Source organism: Urocitellus parryii, chromosome 12 (assembly GCF_045843805.1).
Source record: "Urocitellus parryii isolate mUroPar1 chromosome 12, mUroPar1.hap1, whole genome shotgun sequence".
Classification (NCBI taxonomy): Eukaryota; Metazoa; Chordata; class Mammalia; order Rodentia; family Sciuridae; genus Urocitellus; species Urocitellus parryii.
The window spans coordinates 52,964,749-52,983,681 of record NC_135542.1 but is presented as its reverse complement, the minus strand read 5'-3'; the positions used below and the strand labels follow the sequence as shown (position 1 = coordinate 52,983,681).

At 41.4% G+C, this 18,933-nt stretch overlaps 1 protein-coding gene across 1 annotated transcript in view; it reads right to left on the bottom strand.

The window, feature by feature from the left end:
• The window catches only part of Plb1 (phospholipase B1), a 127,855-nt gene extending 112,751 nt beyond the window's left edge, over positions 1–15,104 (bottom strand). The window contains exon 1 of the mRNA XM_077791736.1: positions 15,044–15,104. Coding sequence (XP_077647862.1) covers positions 15,044–15,104 — 61 coding nt within the window. The remainder of the gene's footprint in view (positions 1–15,043) is intronic.
• Between the last annotated feature and the right edge of the window lie 3,829 nt (positions 15,105–18,933).

The following is an 18,933-nucleotide window of genomic DNA, read 5'->3' as shown; positions in this document are numbered from 1 at the left end:
CTGGGATGTCACAGAGGCTGTGCCTGGAATCTGAACAGGAGTGTCCAGACCTGAAAACCCAAGTGGATACTTAGGGCTCTTCAATTATGTCCCCACTGACTTCTAGAAAGACTTGGGTCCCATTCCCATTCTCTGCTTCCTACCAGGTATATGGGAAGAAAAATTCTTGCCTGTTTCCAAAGTACCCTGAGACACTGTGGAAGAAATTATCAAAACACTTGTGGCATCATTGAACCCAAATCACAAGACCCCAAGGGAACTCTTCAAGCTCATGAATCTATGAAGGGCTTTGAGCTCCTTGAAAAATCTCCACCTCAATAATGTCAGCAAGGGAAAAATACATGTATTTTTCCACTCTGATGGTAATGAAAGAGAAAAACACCTGTGCACACTCAGAGGAACACCTGGCTGAGCTCAGTCATCCAGGTAGCACAGAGCTGCTACCTCAGGGTCTGAAACCGACAAAGAGCCATTACAGCACCAGACCTGAGACACACCTTCTAAAGCAGTGTCTGTTGACCCCTCCCCAGGTGCCTGGACCACCCCTCCACAGATTCAGATTTGATTGACCTGGGAGGGACCTGGGTGAGCTGTGCATGGGCAGTTTTAAAAGTCCTTCAGGTGACATTCATGAGCTTCCAAGGTTAAGAGCCCAACTCTACAAGGAAACCCAAATTGTTTAGCCCAGCAGCTGGCCAGAGATGGGCGGGGCAATTTCACAAGCCAAATTAGAGCAGCACATGCTGTCTAATTTGTAGATTTCCTTGATGTTTGTCCACTTATTTTGTGTCCGGAGCACAGTTTTCCTCCCTTGAGCCCTTCCTTGAGGAAGGACAGCCGCTTGTTGACCTTGGTCAAGGATTTCATCCTCACCTATAAATGGAAGTGAGACTTCCCTGCCTTCCTCCTGGGGTTGTTGGGAGGATCAAAGAACAGAAAACTGCTGTGGAAGCAGGAGAGGGCAGTCGGGAGGTGCCTGGTCTTCCTGGATGAACGGAAGGTGCGTCCCCTGGGCACTAGGGAGGGAGGTCAAGGACAGTACCGTGGAACTGAGGTCATGCCCCCGTGCACAATAAATTCTCGGGTCCTTTGTGAAGGGTAATGACCTCATAGCAACTCTAGAGGCAGGGTTATGAACCTCTTGGCATTTTTACAGACTCAGAGAGGCCACAGGCTCCCAGATACCATGGCAGCAAGCAGAAAGCCATGCTGGTGAGCAGGGAAGGGGCGGATGGAAGCCAGCAGTGTGGTCCCCGCACCAGGTTGGACTGTAAGCAGGTCCTCCGGGTGACCGTCAATTCTCGTTCACATCAAGGCCTGCGGGCAGCTGTGGACCTGTGAGCCGTTCCCTTCCTGTGACCAACAGTGGGACTAAGTCAGAAAGCCACGAGTCCTGCCTGGCTGCTGCTCTGACCTCAGAACTCCAGGAGCTCGGAAGAGTGCAGGCATCCCTGTCAGGTGATGCTGGGTCAGTCAGGTGTCACAGCCAATGGAAGGTGACACAAAGGACCCAAGAATTTATTGTGCACTTTAGGGCAGATCAGTTGGCTTCTGAATATTTATCCGCTGACGGGGCAGGCCTCTGAGATCACCTTGTTTGCTGCCTCAGGAAACTGGGATCCAGAGAGGCTAGCAAATGTGCCCAGCCCACTGGGAAGTTGCTAACAGAACACGGGTGGAACTCAGTTCTCTTTAACCTAGTCTGGGGTATGCCTTCCTGGAGACCACAGTCTTTTTTGAAGGAAGTTATAGGAAGTCTGGTCTTCCACCCCGAGTTGCCAGCGTGTGGGAAATGTTTTCTGTGCTATGTCTATGAGACCAGTATTTTCAACTGTCAATCCAGGTTTACTAAGAACGATCGAGAATTCACAATGTCACAACCTGTGGATAGCCTCAACATCTAGTCTGAGGACATTACAAAAACCATAAGAGAGAGTTTGAAAAATCCCAAGCCACCGTTCTCTGAACACTGTGTCCTGTAACAGTGGCCAAAGGCAGACACTTCCACCCATTCCAGGATCCATTCTCTAAAGAGACCAGTGAATGGGGCCTTCGTCTCCATCCCCTGGTGCCCACTTCATATCCAACACCATTCCTCCGGGGCCCCAAAGAGGAGGCAGTCCAGACAGGAGAGGGCATATCCAAAGTTGACCAGCAGTTTTGCCCTTGAGGTTGATTTACTTTGAGATTGTACTTTTTCAACATTTTTAGGGGGACAGTTGAGGCAGACCCAGATCCAAGTCTCAGGGTGACAATGAGCAAGCAGTCCTTTGCCAGGGCAGGTTCCAGAGTTCTACCACCTCCTATTCAAAGTTCCTCCATCACCACCCCCTGCTCCAGCTCTGCCTCAGCCACTGCAGGCCAAGGCTGGATGAAAGCAGGGGTGATGATCCGGAAGCCCCCAGAGAAAGGGAATCTCGAGGAACTATGAGGGGGCTTCATGGTCTCACCATCAGGAAGTTCTTCCAGAAAACAAATGGGAGGTTGTGGCAGGAAAGAAGCCTTGCACCACTGTTCCTACCAAGGAAATGGTGACAACACACTGGCCTTTCCCAGAGCCCAGCAAACTGCCTGCTGGATGCTGGAATGTCACTCAGGGGTAAAGGACTTGCCTAGCCTGCGGGAGGCCTCCCTTCACCAGTTTGTCATCTCTTCCAACATATGACCTTTTATGTCTGAAGCTGGCAGACTCATCTTGCTTAAAATACCACTTATATCATGTCACTCCCCAGCTCAAGAGCTCTTAATAGCTCCCCACTGCCCACTACAGCAAATCTAAACTCCAGGCCAGCCGTGTGACCTTGGGTCAGTCATTCAACCTTTATTTTATAACTATAAAATAAAAGATAGAGCTTAAATCATTTTGGAAGTCTTTTTAAGCCCAAAGACACTCTGATCATATTATTCTCTTTGTGCTGAAATGTCAACATCTCACAGAATCCATCTCTTCACTCCCCCTTAAACCAAGCCCTACTCTAATCCAGCCAGCTTGCTCCCTGCTCCTCAGCCTGTGGAGAGCCCCACTCCCCCTCTGGGTGCGTGGCTCCCTCCCCTTGCACGCCCTCCGGGTTTATTTTAGTCACTCTATCTGCAGCACTCAAGGAGTTCACCTCCCTCTTGAGAATTCTCCAACCCACATCCATCCCTAGGTTGGTTTCTGAGACCCACTGACTCCTATCACAGCGACTTGCACCTATTTGGGTGCTTAATTCTTCTCCAGTGGCTTTTTGCAGATCCATTCTCTGTCCCCAGAGGGTTCCTCAGAGTTGGGTTAGTGTCTGCCAGTCAGGCTCAGCCCAACTTGTGTCCTTCAAAGGGTGCTCAGCTAATTGACAGCAGCGAAACCACAACTTGATGAAAAGGATGATTGATGACAGGGAAGTCCTAGAAATCTGTAGGTCACAGGTGACATTTTGGGAAAGCAGAGCTCCTGAGGCCCCACAGAAAATCCCAAACCTGTGCTGGCTGCTGAGGGCAGGCATTTGGAGGTCAATGCAGAGGAGGTGGGGTAGGGATCAAGGCCAAGGCTGGATGTAGAGATGCCTGATGTAGAGAGCCTGACATGACACCTGAGTTGCAGCCACACAGGTGACCTAGCAGGTGGCCTTCCCTCTTGCATCAATAATCTGAAATTCTTGAGCCACCAAAAGTTCTCTGACATGCCTCTGCATTCTTATTGAGAAAGATAGTATTCCTAGAGGGAGAGAAGCCAAATTCCAGGTAGGACTCGGAGTTCTTGCAAAACAAACATGAAACCTCTTTATGTGCTTTAGTAGGGAAAAGGTATTTCTTTGCTCTCACAATGAGTTCATCCCCCTCCCACTCCTGGCTGCACACTGACAGGCCTGTCATGGGTGCATTACCAAGGCAACGAGTTTTTATTCACAGGCACAGCAATCTCCTGGGGAACTTCTGACCCACTTGAGGAAAATGAAATTCTAGCAAAAAAAATTGTATTTTATTGGATACAGTGATTCCTTGCCAACTTGCTTTTGCCAATTGCAGTTTGGAGATAATGCTCTTTCTGTTTTACAAGCTGAAATTTTGAAAGTAGGAATCTGTTTTCATATGTTTTGTTTCTTGAGTCTACTTTGAAATTTAAACAGAAGTTCAATTTTGGTTCTTTCCTCCCTTGGGCTCTATTGTCACACAGAGGGCTGGCAAATGGCCCTGGCTCTGGACTCAGACTTGGAACTGAATTCAGGCTCCATTATTTACTAGCTGGATGACCTTGTGCAAGTCACCTAACTTCTCAGTTTTCTCATCTGTAGAATGGGGGTCATGGGAGCTGGTACATAATCAGCTCTCTACACCTGTGCATTCTTGTACCCACAGGTTCAACCGACTGCAGATTGATAATATTTGAATAAAAATGCATCTACATTGAACACATAACAGATGTTTTCCTTATCATTATTCCATCAATAATACAATATCATAGCTATTTATATTAAACTAGGTATTAAGTCATCAAGAGATGACTTAAAATATACAGGGCATGGGAATACACAAATACTATGTGTTTTATATGAGGAACTTGTGCATGGTGGACACATGACTGTTAGGGGTGGGGTTGTCCTGGGACAATTGTAAGTAAGTGCTTAGCTTGGGACTTGATTGTTCTAGGGAACCTCACACAATGAATCTAGTTTGAAGTCATCCTTGAATGATAATATCCCCAGTGCCCAACAGAATGAACATTTATATACTCTTTGAAGATTGTTACCTTCATTCTAGGCCTCAAAAAAATCTCACAAATAAACTTTTAAGAAGTTTGAGTAGCATACAAAAAAAGTAACCAAGCACATAAAGAAAAAAAGATATCCATGTGCAAGAAGTAGCAGGGGAGGAAAAAACAACTCAAACAGATCACAAAAAGTGGGTGCTAAGGGCTGGGGGATGTGGCTCAAGTGGTAGCACGCTCGCCTAGCATGTGTGAGGCACTGGGTTCGATTCTCAGCACCACATAAAAATAAAATAAAGATATTGTGTCCACCTAAAACTAAAAAATAAATATTAAAAAAAGTGGGTGCTGAAATTACCAGACAAAAACTATAAAATGGCTATGGTTTAAAAACAATTTATACTTGAGGTTTTTATAGAAAGCCAAATTACATAAAAATTGTAAATTTGGTAAAGAACTAAGTGTAAATGTGAAAATGAAATTACCAATTCTCAAAATCTTCAATGATCATCTTTAATAGCAAGTTAGACATAACTGAAAATGAATGAATAAATTAAATATATCATAATAAATTACTTAGAATGTGTACAGAAAAAGATAGTTACATTGGAAGAGAGGAAAAAAGACATTGCACATGAAAAAGCCAAACAAAAAACATTTTATCAGCATTGTCTCCAAAACAGAATTAGTGGAATAGAGGCAACAATACAAGAACTACTGACCAAAAATTCTTCAAAACTGAAAGAAGGTGTGAAGCCAAAGATCCAGGATACACTACAAATGCCAAGCAAGATAAACTCAGAGAAATTGATAAACTTAGAAACAAACATGCAATATAGACTGTGGTATGTTTTTTTCCAAAGAGGACCCTGGCATTTCCTCCCCTGTGCAAGGACTGGCCTTTGGTAATGAAACTTGTAACTCCTCCCGTCAAGCTGTGACCTCTGTTTCCTTCCCCTTGAATCTGCGTTGGCCTTGAAACTTGTATTGACCAACAGAAGTGACTTTGGGACCTAAGCATTAGAAAGCCTGTGGCATCTATTTGTGCTCTTTTGAAGTCTCCATGTAAAGAAGTTGAGAGTGTGTGGAGGAGCACCAAGACACCACAATGTCCCCAAACATGTCCCCCTCCAAGTTAATTCCAGATGACACTATGGGGAAACAGGGACCAAATGTCTCTGCTGAATTGTGAGTAAATACAAAGATTGCTGCTGTAAGTCTCCAAGATTTAGTGCAATTTGCTATGCAGCAAAAGATAACTCTGACATACAACAACCAACTAAATAAAAACTTAGCTCCTGAAAAATATTGACAAAGTTGACAAACTTCTGATAACAGGAATCACAGCAAAAGGAGGTTGGGGATGCAGCTCAGAGGTAAAGTGTGTGCTCAGCAGGCATAAGATTCTGGGTTCAATCTCCAGTCCCCTGCCAATAAAGGACAAAAAGGAAAAGGAAAAAGTCCCAAATAACCAGTTTCAAAAACAAAACGTGTGTGTGTTGGGGGGGCACATAACTGTAAAACCTGCAGATATTGAAGAGATAGTAACAGAATATCATACACAAATTGTATGCCAAGTTTTTAAAAATCTACTCCAAGTGGACATACTCTTAGAATAAAACTTTCCAAAGCTGATTTAAAAAGAAATAGAATATATGACGAATTCTATAACCATTAAAAAATGGACTCGGTAGTCAATAAAAAATCTACCAAAAATAATATTACTAAACATCAGAGGAGAAAGTCCCATTCTTATTACTCCAGAAAACAGAAATAGGAACATTTCCAAATTCATTTTATGAGAATTTATAACACTGAAACCAACATCCAGAAGGACAGTGGGATAAAAAAAAAATTAAAATTCAATCTCATTCATGAGCACATAAGAAAAAAAATTCTAAGCAAATGTTAGCAAAGTTCAGCAATATATAAAAATAAAACATACCATGATCAACTTGAGTCTAACTAGGAACATCTAGTTGGATCAAATCTATTAATATAATTTAACATAATAATAAATCTAAGGGGAAAGAATCACACTTGATTATTTTCATAGATGCTGAAAATACTGTTGCAAATTTAATATTGATTTCTGGGTAATACCCAATGAAATGGAAACTTATGACTACTTCCCTAATGTGACCACACATTATATATGCATTTATGTATCACTCCCAAAGGCCATCATCTGCCTGAATAAGAAAATACTCATTTCCCATTGCTTTCGGGAACACTGAGACTACAGTCATTAGAAATATGAAAACATATTCAACTTCTTTTGTAGGAAAAATTAAAATATCATTTCTCGTCTGTGACATTTACCAAAATTCTAAGGCCTAGACACACACTTATCAGGTTGTAGAAAAATGGCATTTTTTTAAAAAAAATGTTTTTAGTTGTAGTTGAACACAATACCTTTATTTATTTATTTATTTTTTATGTGGTGCTGAGGATCGAACCCAGCATCTCGCATGTGCTAGGCAAGCACTCTACCGCTGAGCCACAAATCCCTCACGGAAAAATGGCATTTATATATATATAAATGGTGGGGATGCAAAAATGATATAATCCTTACGAAGTAAAATTTAATAATAACTAACAAAATTTTATGTGTGTTTATCCTTTGACCCAGAAATCCCCAGTTCTGGGAATTTATCCTAAGCTATGTTTCCAAAAACACAAAAGAGACATAGTATAATATTGTCCAAGACAGCATTATTCATAATAACAAAAATATTAGAAACAACCCAAATCTCCATATCAGGAGACTGGTGGAATATATATGATAGAATATTCTCGAGTTGGAAAAAATTAAAGATCTCTGAACTTAGATAGTTGACTTCATGATATATAGTTAAGCGGGGAAAAAAATCAAGTGGCAAAAACATATACAATAAGTTATCTTTTAAGATAAAGAAAAATAAGAACACATGTTTTCAAAAAACAGATGATATGGAACTAGTGAAATTGGTTACCTACAGGGTGGTAGAAATGGAATGAAAAGGCTAAATAAGGGGACAGAAGTTCTTTGAGTCTACCTTTTCTTATAATTTTCACTTTGGAATCATCTTAACATTTACATATTCAAAAAAATAAAGTGAAATCAACAAGAAACACTAAACTGAATATAAACAGACAAGTTTAACACATCAATTACAAAGTCATAACATAGAGGGGAATAAAAGATGCAATCCAAGTGATTTTGCACACAGTATTTCTATTAGACACCCCAAGTATGCTGGGTTCTAAGGACAAAAGAACAGCAAAGAAATCCTGACCTTCATTTGTCCAGAATTGTTATGGTGCTATTTTCATAACAATTCCACTATTATGTTGTGTATATTATAGGATTTAGGAAATGAATAAATTCATCAATACATTTTGTAACTTAGATTTGCTCTCCAGAAGGACAACATAGGCACAAAATGGGTGAAATAGATGAGAAAGACTAATTCTGACTGAAGCTAAAGATATCTGTATAAATTCACTGTATTTTTTCCTAAGAAAACTATATTTCAAAGCCCTGTCATCCAGAGGGCCTAGACATAGCAACACTCCAGCAGCAACAAACATTCCTAGCACGCAGACCCTAAACAACATCCCTTACCAATTGGAACTTTGAAGAAACAGTCAATTCCAGCTGTGGAAAATATGAGGTTAGCCATTTTTCACAGGAAATAGGAAGTTAAGCCTAGAATATCTTGTTCCATGAATTTCAAAAGTGCTTGAAAATTGAGCACAGAGGAGTCTTGAAGAGACTCTTACGGGCCAAATCTGCAATAATAACTTGGGCATCAACATGAAAAATGAAGTCAAAAAGGGTGACGCAAGCTTGTCACCCCAGCTACTCAGAAGGATAAGGCAGGAGGATCGAGAGTTCAAGACCAGCTTGGGCAATTTAGTGAGAACTTGCCTCAAAATAATTTTTTTTTTTTAAAAAAGACTGGGGATGCGACTCCATGATAGAGCACTTGCCTGGCATGTGCAAGGTCCTGGGTTCAATCCCCAGTGTGTGTGATGATGATGATGATAGAAAAGAAAATGAAAATTACAACACAATGATTAATAAGAGAGTCTTAAACCCATTTCTTTTTTTTTTTTTTTAATTTATTTTTTAGTTCTCGGCGGGCACAACATCTTCGTTGGTATGTGGTGCTGAGGATCGAACCCGGGCCGCATGCATGCCAGGCGAGGGCGCTACCGCTTGAGCCACATCCCCAGCCCCCTTAAACCCATTTCATATGAAAAAGATAAAACATGAAAATAGAAAAAGCAACTTAGTAGAGTAGAGGAAGGGGACCAGAGAGAATGAGGAGGGGAACGAGAGGGGAGTTTTGGGGAGTAAAATTGACCAAATTGTATTGTGTTCATGTAAGACAACAATTATTATGCATCCCACTATTAAGCATAACTATAATGCACCAATAAAGACTTGTTTAAAAAACAAGAGACACACAAAGGGAAAGTGGCCATATAGACATGCAGGCACAGAACGGCACGAAGTATCTACAAACCAAGGGATGTCAGCAGACTCCAGAAGTTGGAAAAGGCAAGGAGACATCCTTCCCATGAGCCTTTGGGGGAGTGTGGCTTTGTCAATACCTTGATGTTGGACTTTAAGCCTCCAGAACTATGAGAAAATAATTTTCTGCTATTTTAAGTCTCTCAGTCTGTGGTAATTTGTTACAGCAGCCCTAGGAAATGAATACAATGTGCAGTGTTCAACCTTGCACTTTTAACAGCTTCATAATATGCCTGAAAATGCACCTTATATTATAGTATAAAATGTTTTATATTATAGTATAAAAATAATAATTATAACTAAAATTGTGCACTTATTTTTACTACTATGTTATTTTATCTTTAAAATAACAAATTGATTCCATCAAAAAATATTTAATTGAACTCCCTATTATAAGAGAAGGGAATCTGATTTATGGGGAAAAGTCAACTAACAAAAGAAGACAGAGGGCAGAGTAGAAACAAAAAATCTTCATTTTACACACACTTTGGTAATAACTCAGCAAGAAACATCAGTGAATACTAAAACGATGGGAAAATCCACTGGGTAAAAGATAGTCACATGGGCTCCCAGGATCTTCTGCAGATAATTTATGAATCACAAAGACAGGAGCTACCTTTACAAGGAAGAAATTTGGCAGAAGCCACCTTAGCCAAATAATCAAATTTAAAGTCACCAATGCAGGAATTCTCCAACATCACTGTGTTCCCTGCCTGAATGCACACAAAGGACACAAAATGATCTATGCTGTATTTCTGCCAAAAGAGTTTCATCAGATTTTAGCAACATGCCTGTAATCCCAGCAACTGGGGAAGCTGAAAAGGAGGATCAAATTTGAGACCAGCCTTAGCAATTTAGCAAGACCCTATCTCAAAATAAAAAGAAAGGTCTGGAGATGTAGGTCAGAAAAAGTGACCCTGAGTTAAACTTCCAATACCAAAAAGAAAAAAGAAAAAAAGAAAGAAAGAAAGAAGAAAGGAAGAAAGAAAGAAAGAAAGAAAGAAAGAAAGAAAGAAAGAAAGAAAGAAAGAAAGAAAGAAAGAAAAAGAATTTGGACAGATTCAATTTAAGGTGCACGGACATACACGTGCACACAGCCCACAGCTTAATTTCTTAGAGACATAAAAGAAAGTAACAAATAAAAAGGACAAAGAACTATTCTAGATTTAAAGAGATTGAAGATACATAATAAATAAATGCAGTGTGTAGTCTCTGATGAATCTAATAACCAAGGGTTAAGAAAATAAAAATCTATTAACCCAGTACATTATCAGATCAGAGGAGTAAATTACACAATCAAGTCAATAAATGACAAAAAAAAAAAGGACCAGACCATAATTCAGCATTCACTTACAACTTTCAAAATTTTTCTTTGCAAATTAGGAAAAAATAGAACTTTCTTAGTCTCATGAGGAGTACAGATCAAGCATCCCTTCTCTGAAATGGCTGGGGCCTGATGAGCATCCAATTTGTGTTCAGAAATACTTCAAAATTCAAAATGGTCCTATGCTCAGAAAGTTCGATTTTGGAGCATTTCAGACTTTGGATTTTCAGATTAGGAATACTCAAACAGTATCTTTTTTAAAAAAATTAAATTATTTATTTATTCTAATTTGATATACATGATGGCAGAATATAATTTATTTCAATTACACATATAGAGCAAAATTTTTCAAATTGCTGATTGTACACAAAGTATTTTCACACCACTGGTGTCTTCATACATGTACATAGGGTAATGATGTCTAACTCATTCCACCATCATTCCTACCCCTTTAACCCCTCCCTTCTCCTCCCTCTCTTTTGCCTTCATTCCTAAAGTTCCTTCATTCCTCCCATGCTGCTCCCACATCACCATTACAAGTCAGCATCCTCATATCAAAGAAAACATTTGGCCTTTGGTTTTTTGGGATTGGCTTACTTCACTTAGTGTTATATTCACCAACTCCATTCATTTACCTGCAAATGCCATGATTTTATTCTCTTTTAATTCTAAGTAATATTCCATTGTGTATATACACCAAAGTTTCCCTATCCATTCATCCACTGAAGGGCATCTGGGTTGATTCCACAGTTTAGCTATTGTGAATTGTGCTGCTATAAACATTGATATGGCTGTGTCCCTGTAGTATGCTGTTTTTAAGTCCTTTGGGTATAGACTGAGGAGAGGGATAGCTGGGTCAAATGGTGTTTCTATTCCCAGTTTTCCAAGGAATCTCCATATTGCTTTCCAGATTGGCTGTGCCAATTTGCAGTCCCACCAGCAATGTATGAGTGTGCCCTTTTCCCCCCTATCCTTGCCAACACTTATTGTTGTTTGTATTCTTTATAGCTGCCATTCTGACTGGAGTGAAATGAAATATTAGAGTAGTTTTGATTTGCATTCCTCTAATTGCTAGAGATGTTGAACAGTTTTTCATATGTTTGTTGATTGATTGTATATCCTCTTCTGAGAAGTGTCTGTTCAGTTCCTTGCCTATTTATTGATTGGGCTATTTGTTTTTTGTTTGTTTTTTTTTTTTTTTGGAGGGGATGAAGGTTTTTGAGTGCTTTATATATCCTACATATTAGTGTTGTATTGATATGCTTGTGGTAAAGATTTGCTCCCTTTATGTAGGCTCTCTATTCACCTCACTGATTGTTGCTTTTGCTGAGAACAAGTTTTTTAGTCAAACAGTATCTTTAAAAAAAAAAAAAAAGCCCTAGAGCAAACACCGTACCTACTGATGATAAATTAAACATTTCCTTTTTGAACTTGGGAATAAGGTAAAAATGCTTCCAACCATCTCTTCTATGAAAAAGTACAGACCAGGCACCAGTCAGCACAAAAATAGAAATGAGGTATACAGGTTAAAAAGGAATCAGCAAAACTATTATTGTCAGGATTGTGTGCATAGGATACCCTAAAGAATGTGCAAAATAAGTTAAAATTTCTAAGAATTTTGTTGGGTACAAAAATTGAGATGTAAAAATCTATTTCATTTCTATATATGTATAGCAAATGTTACCAAAATAAAAAAATCAAAAAACCATTAGCCATACAATAAAAATATGAATACCTAGGAAAACATTTAATAGAATATGTGTAAGACCTCCACAGAGAAAACTTTGAGAAGCACTCAAGATCTAAATGCTTGGTCGTGTTTGGCAAGACTCACTGTCATAAAAATCTGTTTTCTCAACTTGATTCATGGAATTCCAGCAATCTCTGTCAAAATCCGAATAGATTTTTCTTTGGTAGAAATTGACAAGCTGATAGTTAAATTTATATGGAAATTCAAAGCCAAGAAACTTCCAAAGGCTTATTTTGTCAAATAACAAAACTTACTATGAAACTACAGAACTAAAACAAGGTTTTACTGGCCCGGGGATAGAAAAATGAGATAACCAAGCAAAAGAGGGCCCTCTGAAACACATGGAGTCACAGGGAATCCTTCACCTGTGGACAGAGGTGGTTCTGCAGAGCTGTGGGAAAGAGCTGGGGGTGGAGTCAGTAATAGAGTGTAAGAGAGACTTTTTTGTTTAAGGTATTGGAGATTTCAACCCAGGGGTGCTCTACCACTGAGCCACATTCCAAGCCCTTTTTAACTTTTTGCATTGAGACATTCTCGCTAGTTGCTGAGGTTCTTGCTACTGAGGCTGACCTCAAACTTGCAATCCTCCTGACTCACCCTCCTGAGTTATAAAAGGTGCCCCCACAGGAGTTCTTAAATAATTTAAGAACAAAGAGCACAGACCATAAGGGAAAACATTACAAAATTTATATACCTAGGAATCAACACAGAATATACAAACAGATAATGGCCAGACCACATATGGTACAGAATTCTGAATTGTGATCTGCCCTAACTGGCCCAGGGGCCACCATGACCTCTGCAGCCTTTAGCCCAGATGGTCAGGGCTCGGTTAACAATTGCCCCGTTCTGGATATTTCATTCCTGCTTCCATCTCAGGGCCAACTGGAGAAAGCCAAATATGCTCCTCAAGATGCCAACCCATGCCCCTAGCCTCCCGTGTCCCTGCACCACCAGCCTGCAATCAACAGACCCAAAGCTTTCCTACTCCCCAGTCTGTCTTTGGGTGAATTATGGCGGCTCACTTTATCAAGCTCTGAATAAATAGCCTCTGTTCTCGTTTGGGTGGTTTTGGCTTACCTTCACAAAATTGAGAATTTTGCCCACCATTTTTCTATCTTTTCAATAGAATAATGGATAAAGAAACTATGTTATATATATACAATGGAATATTACTCATCATTAAAAGAGAATAAACTTATGGCATTTTCAGGTAAATGGATAGAGTTGGAGAATATCATGCTAAGCAAAATAAGTCAATCTCAGAAAACCAGGGACCAAATGTTTTCTCTGATAAGTGAATGCTAATCCTTATGGGAGGGACATGGGATGAGTGGAGAAACTCTGAATGGGACAAAGGGGAGAAGGGAGGGGGCAAAGAGGTAGGAAAGACAGTGGAATGAGACAGACATCATTACCCTAGACACATGTACCATTGCACAAATGGTGTGACTCTACTTCATGTACAACGACAAAAGTGAAAAATTCTGCACCATTTGTGTACAATGAATCAAACAAAGAGCTTTCTACTGTCATGTATAACTGACTAGAACTAATATATAAATTTAAAAACAAAGAGATACAACTAGCTAAAAAATTAACCCCCCCCAAAAAAAAGATAATGGAAAGACCACTTTGGAGTGGGATAAGATATTTGCCATATATATATCACCACCAAAGAACCAGTTCATGGGCTCGGGATATAGCTCAGCTGGTAGAGTGCTTGCCTTGCATGCACAAGGCCCTGGGTTCAATCCCCAGCACCACAAAAAAGAAAAAAAAAAAAGAAATAAAACAATAAAAAAAAAAAAACCTATTCAGAGCATACAAGGGGAACTTCTAAAAGTCAATGGAAAAAGATTTACCTAAAGAAAACTGGGGGAAAGACTTAAAGAAAAGAGGAATTTAATGCTTGAAAAGCATGGGGGAAAAAAACAACTCCTTAGCTTCATCAGTCAAAGGGGAAATGCAGCAGCCCGTGGAGCAGCACTGTTCATCTCCCCTGAGGCTGGTGAGGAACTGGCTTGAAGGCAGGTCTCTGCCCCTGACCCCCTTTACCTCTGGGGGCTCAAGGACAAGGGCCTTCCTGCTCCACGCCAGGCATCTCATCTTGAGAGGTTGAAAGGTCATGTTTAAGGGCCCAAGAGTTGAAAGATTCTACCTTCCTAAACCCAGGAAGAATCAGAGACAGGGAGGAGAAGCTGAAGGCACCACTGCTTCTGATCACCAGGGGGAAGGCAGACCCAGCCTGTAGCCCACACAGCTCTGTGGAAGCTCAATAGGCTGTTTCCTAGAATTTGTCATCTTGATCTCTCTTCCTGTATCCTTTCAGCAATAAACAAAGCCCATAAATAGTAATAGTAATGATCAAAGCATCATTACTAGTGGTACTTACATTTTAAAGACGGAAAAAAATCAAGGTCGGGGAGGTAGAAGAACTGGCGCAAGGCCATACGGCACAAAGAGCTAGGATACAGGCCTCCGTGACTCTACACAGTCGCCCACCATGGCGCTGCAGCCTGGCTGCGTTTTTTACCTGCATTTCTCAACCTACAGCCTCTGGGGCACCTAACCCTGGGTCACTTTGCAGATAGGTGCACCTCCCACCCAACAAGAGGCCCAATGGCCTTGTTGTGTTTGAACTGTTCCTTTTGTGCTTTGTCTCATCAAAAGGACACTGTGCTCCCACACACCATGCCTACGCAATAGAGGACACCAACAGGGCCGAGGCATCAGCTGTCTCTGAGCAGAAGGCACACTTACCTTGCCCCAGCAGCAGCAGCAGCAGCAGCCCCATGAGGAACACACCCGGCCGCAGCCCCATTCCAGAATGCTCCAGGTGTCTCAAGCCTCTGGACGAACGACTTCCTTCCACAGATAGATGGGCTGGGATGATTCCTGCTGCTTTTGTGCTCCTCTGGGATCTGATAGTGCACCTGTCATAAATTTTACTGTGTTCACCTTTGAAAGGGGGCAGGGACTGGCTGTAAATGATAAATATTAACATCGAGGCAGAGGAGTCAAACAGGTAGCATGTTCTAGTCACAGACACCAGGTCCCCACAGCTGCCTTCATGCAACCTTCCATGGGGACGAGTAACCAGAAATCATCAGTAGAGACTGGACTGCTGGGAGGAGTGCAGGTTGGGAAATCCCATGTTCTGGACTGGAATTCCAAATCCACCGCAGCCATGAGAACTTGGGCATGTCCCTTAACTTGGCTTCAACCCTCTCCACTGCAAGCCAGGGGATAAAAGACCCAGGGAATGCAGGTATTTTGTGACAACTGTAAACCACAAAAGCCCCCTCCAAGTGGTGGCTAAATTCTCTTCTTAGTCTGGAATATATTCCCACCATATCTGAGGAGTGCCACCCGGTTCTCTGATGTGTATGACACAAAGAGGTTTGTTTGTCCCCCACACCTCCAAACCCATGGGTGGCTAAGAGCATTGGGCCCATGCACACACCACTTATGTATTGTCTGAGTGTTGAATTGGGAGTCTCGAGCCAGAGACGTGAGCCACAGAACTGAGTTGGACACAATCAGCAGTTTCCTTTGGGCACATGAAGTTGGGAATGTTGGATGGGATCTAAGTGGGGCAGACAGAGCTGGAATTGAAAGCCCAAGTGACAAAATCCCGTAAGAGTGAAATTGTCATTTTTCCCCAACAAAAAAATGATTAATATGCACAAATATATTTAAACTGTCCTTGACTTGTGGCCAACCCTGTGACAGCAGGACCCAGAATCTGACTCCTAGGATCTAGCTTGGAGTCCCGAGCTGGTCCCTGTTACCCATCCCAGATCTTGCTGTTCTGGCAGACCTGGACACTTTTCTCATATTTGAAAAATCACAGTTATAGTTCTATTGAAGTGGGCAGCCCTTTATCCCTACAGCCCTGATTTTAGGTTATTGTCCTCCTTTCTCAGCTTCTTGGTAAAACATGACATGGGTGACCACTGATGTAGCCAGGTCACAGGCTGAGCCTCAGCCTCTGCCTAGTGCTGTTGGGTCATGCTAGGATGTGAGCACTGACGCACTAGCCCCAGGACGTGGAAGAAGGCAGCATTCACAGTAAAGGAAGAATAAAATGTACCTAAGGTCAAGGTCTAGAGGGATCATTTGAGCACAGATGCTTCTAAGTACCTGGACACCTGTCTGCTTTACTTAACTGCCCACAAGTTCAATGAGAGACCGACAGCTCTGTCTCTCTGGTAGGAACCAGCTCATGCTACCAGCCACTTTAAGGAACATCACTGCACCTGCTTGGATGGAGTGAACATCCACAGGTTCCCCGCTCATCCTTAGTCCAGTTAGAGATGGGTGGGGAGGATGCTGGGCAAGGGCAGAAGCAGCCTGACTCTGAAGTGGCACCCCCTTTCTCCACAGAAAAGCCCTCTTCACCATGGCTGATTTTAGGACTGTCAGCAAAAGAGTCTTTGTGAAAGAGTCCAATGTAGATAAACTTCCTATTTTTGTGTCTCTCTGTTTTACTTGGCCACTGGCCAGGAAGATACCAGCACTCCAGGTGCTGGACACCCCCTTACTAGGTTTTCACAAACATATCCAGTATAGTACATTGTAGAAATGTGCAAATAAGGCCTCTGATCTTGAGCTGGGCTTCACAGAGATGTGTACATTTTTTAAGATAAGTTACAACTGGGCTCCATGGTAACAGCTGGCAGGGGAGGAAAGAAGGGGAGAAGCAGCTCTCCTTACTCAGGTGTTGTCCTTGAAGGGTTAACTTGCCCAAAACAGTGAAAGAAAAAGCTGCTTTTATGTGAACTTCTGCAGACTGTGAACTTCTGAGCCCCCCACCCCCTTACATGCTGGGTATAAAACTCTGAAACTTCCTGAACTTGGGGTTCAGGGGATTGATTGATTATAGCAAAAGCTGTGCCCTCTGAACCTGGCTGCAGCCAAATAAAAACTGTTTCCTGCTATCTCTTCGGTGCCGTGCCTGGTCTGTCCCTACAACAACTCTACCTGCCAGGCACTCACTCCTGCCCTCTGCATGGCCCGACTCTAACCTCTTTACATTTAGAAAAAAAAAATGAGAAATGCCTTTTTAACAAGTGTTTAATCTCTGAGAGGCAATGTGGTATAAACCAGGCTGAACTGCCTTTTAGCTGGAAGGAGCTTAGAGTCCCATCAATACATCCAGGAATCCTCATCAGCTGTGAGAGGTGGGGAAAGCAGCAGCACTTTATGGACACTCCTGCCAGGGACTATGGTGGCCCCTTTACATAGCTGGGCTTGAGTGACACCTGCCTCTCCATGTGTCTATGAAAATAAGGAGGGTGGGGGATATACCTCAGTTGGTAAAGCGCTTGCCTCACATGGATTCAATTCCCAGCAGGAAGGAAGGAAGGAAGGAAGGAAGGAAGGAAGGAAGGAAGGAAGGAAGGAAGGGAGGGAGGGAGGGAGGGAGGGAGGGAGGGAGGGAAAAATTATGGGAAAAGTAGTCATCTAAAGCCAGAGATAAACTCTGTCACTTGTCCATAAACTTTGTTCTTTGATTTTCTGTGAAGGGAACAATTCCCAGAGAAGCTAAGATGCTCCACTGTAGATTTATGGGACAGACACAGGTTCAGGAACTCCCACGGTGAAGGGGTGGCAGTGCAAGCCTTGCTCAGAAGGCATCTGGGGGGTTGAAAAAGCTAAGGAGTTGCTATTTCCCAAGAATCCACAAGGGGGCATTAGACCAAGCCTCTAGCTCAGGACCTCTGTGGTTTAAAACAGAATGGGCCTTAGAAAAGAGGGTTAGAACTCATTTTTATCCAAAGAATTTAACTTGGTGAATGATCAGCCCGTTGGGGGGAAAATGAAATAGAACACATTATCTGAAGGTAAGTAATGTATTAGGGAAACTTGTTACAGCCTCATGTAGTGAGGGCATATGCATCTCCTAAGGAGGGTCATAGTAAAAAATATTTGAAAACAACTATCTTACCAGTGGAAATACAAAGATATCTCTAGAATTTGAGAAAAATGAGACTTATATCTGTTTTTCTTCTAGTCAAAGGCGCAACTAGCACAATTCCCTCGTGCTAGGGAACAGCTAGAAGGAAGGCCCACTAATGGCTCTGGGCATCAGGAAGAAGGATAAGTGTAGGTTATATGAGCAGAGTGTAGGTCAAAGGAACCTCTCATCCTCTTCCTCCCACAAGGAAAACCCAGGTCCTCATGCTGGCCAAGCTGTAACCATGTGACAGGAAAGTGTGCAGTGGCCTGTCATCTTGGATAGGGACCTACTGGTAGCCTGTTTTCTAGCACAGGACCTAGGCACACATGTGAAGGATACAGCATCCAATGCTGGTAGTGGGACTGGCTTGGTTGGCCATGGGCAGAGGCTTTGCTTACAATCAAGATACTAATGACCAGAAGCGCTTCGTTAAAGAGTGAAGAAGTAAGAGAGAAAATAAAGAAGGACCAATAAAATAAATAAATAAAATAATATAAAATAAATAAAATAAAATATAAAATAAATATATATAAATATATTTATAAATAAATAAATATAATTTATAAATATGTAAATAAATACAAATAAAACAAATGAATATAAATAAAATAAAAAATATAAAATAAATAAATAAAGAGAGAAAATAAAGAAGGACCAGAAAAAAAAGAAACCACAAGTTTTAAATATT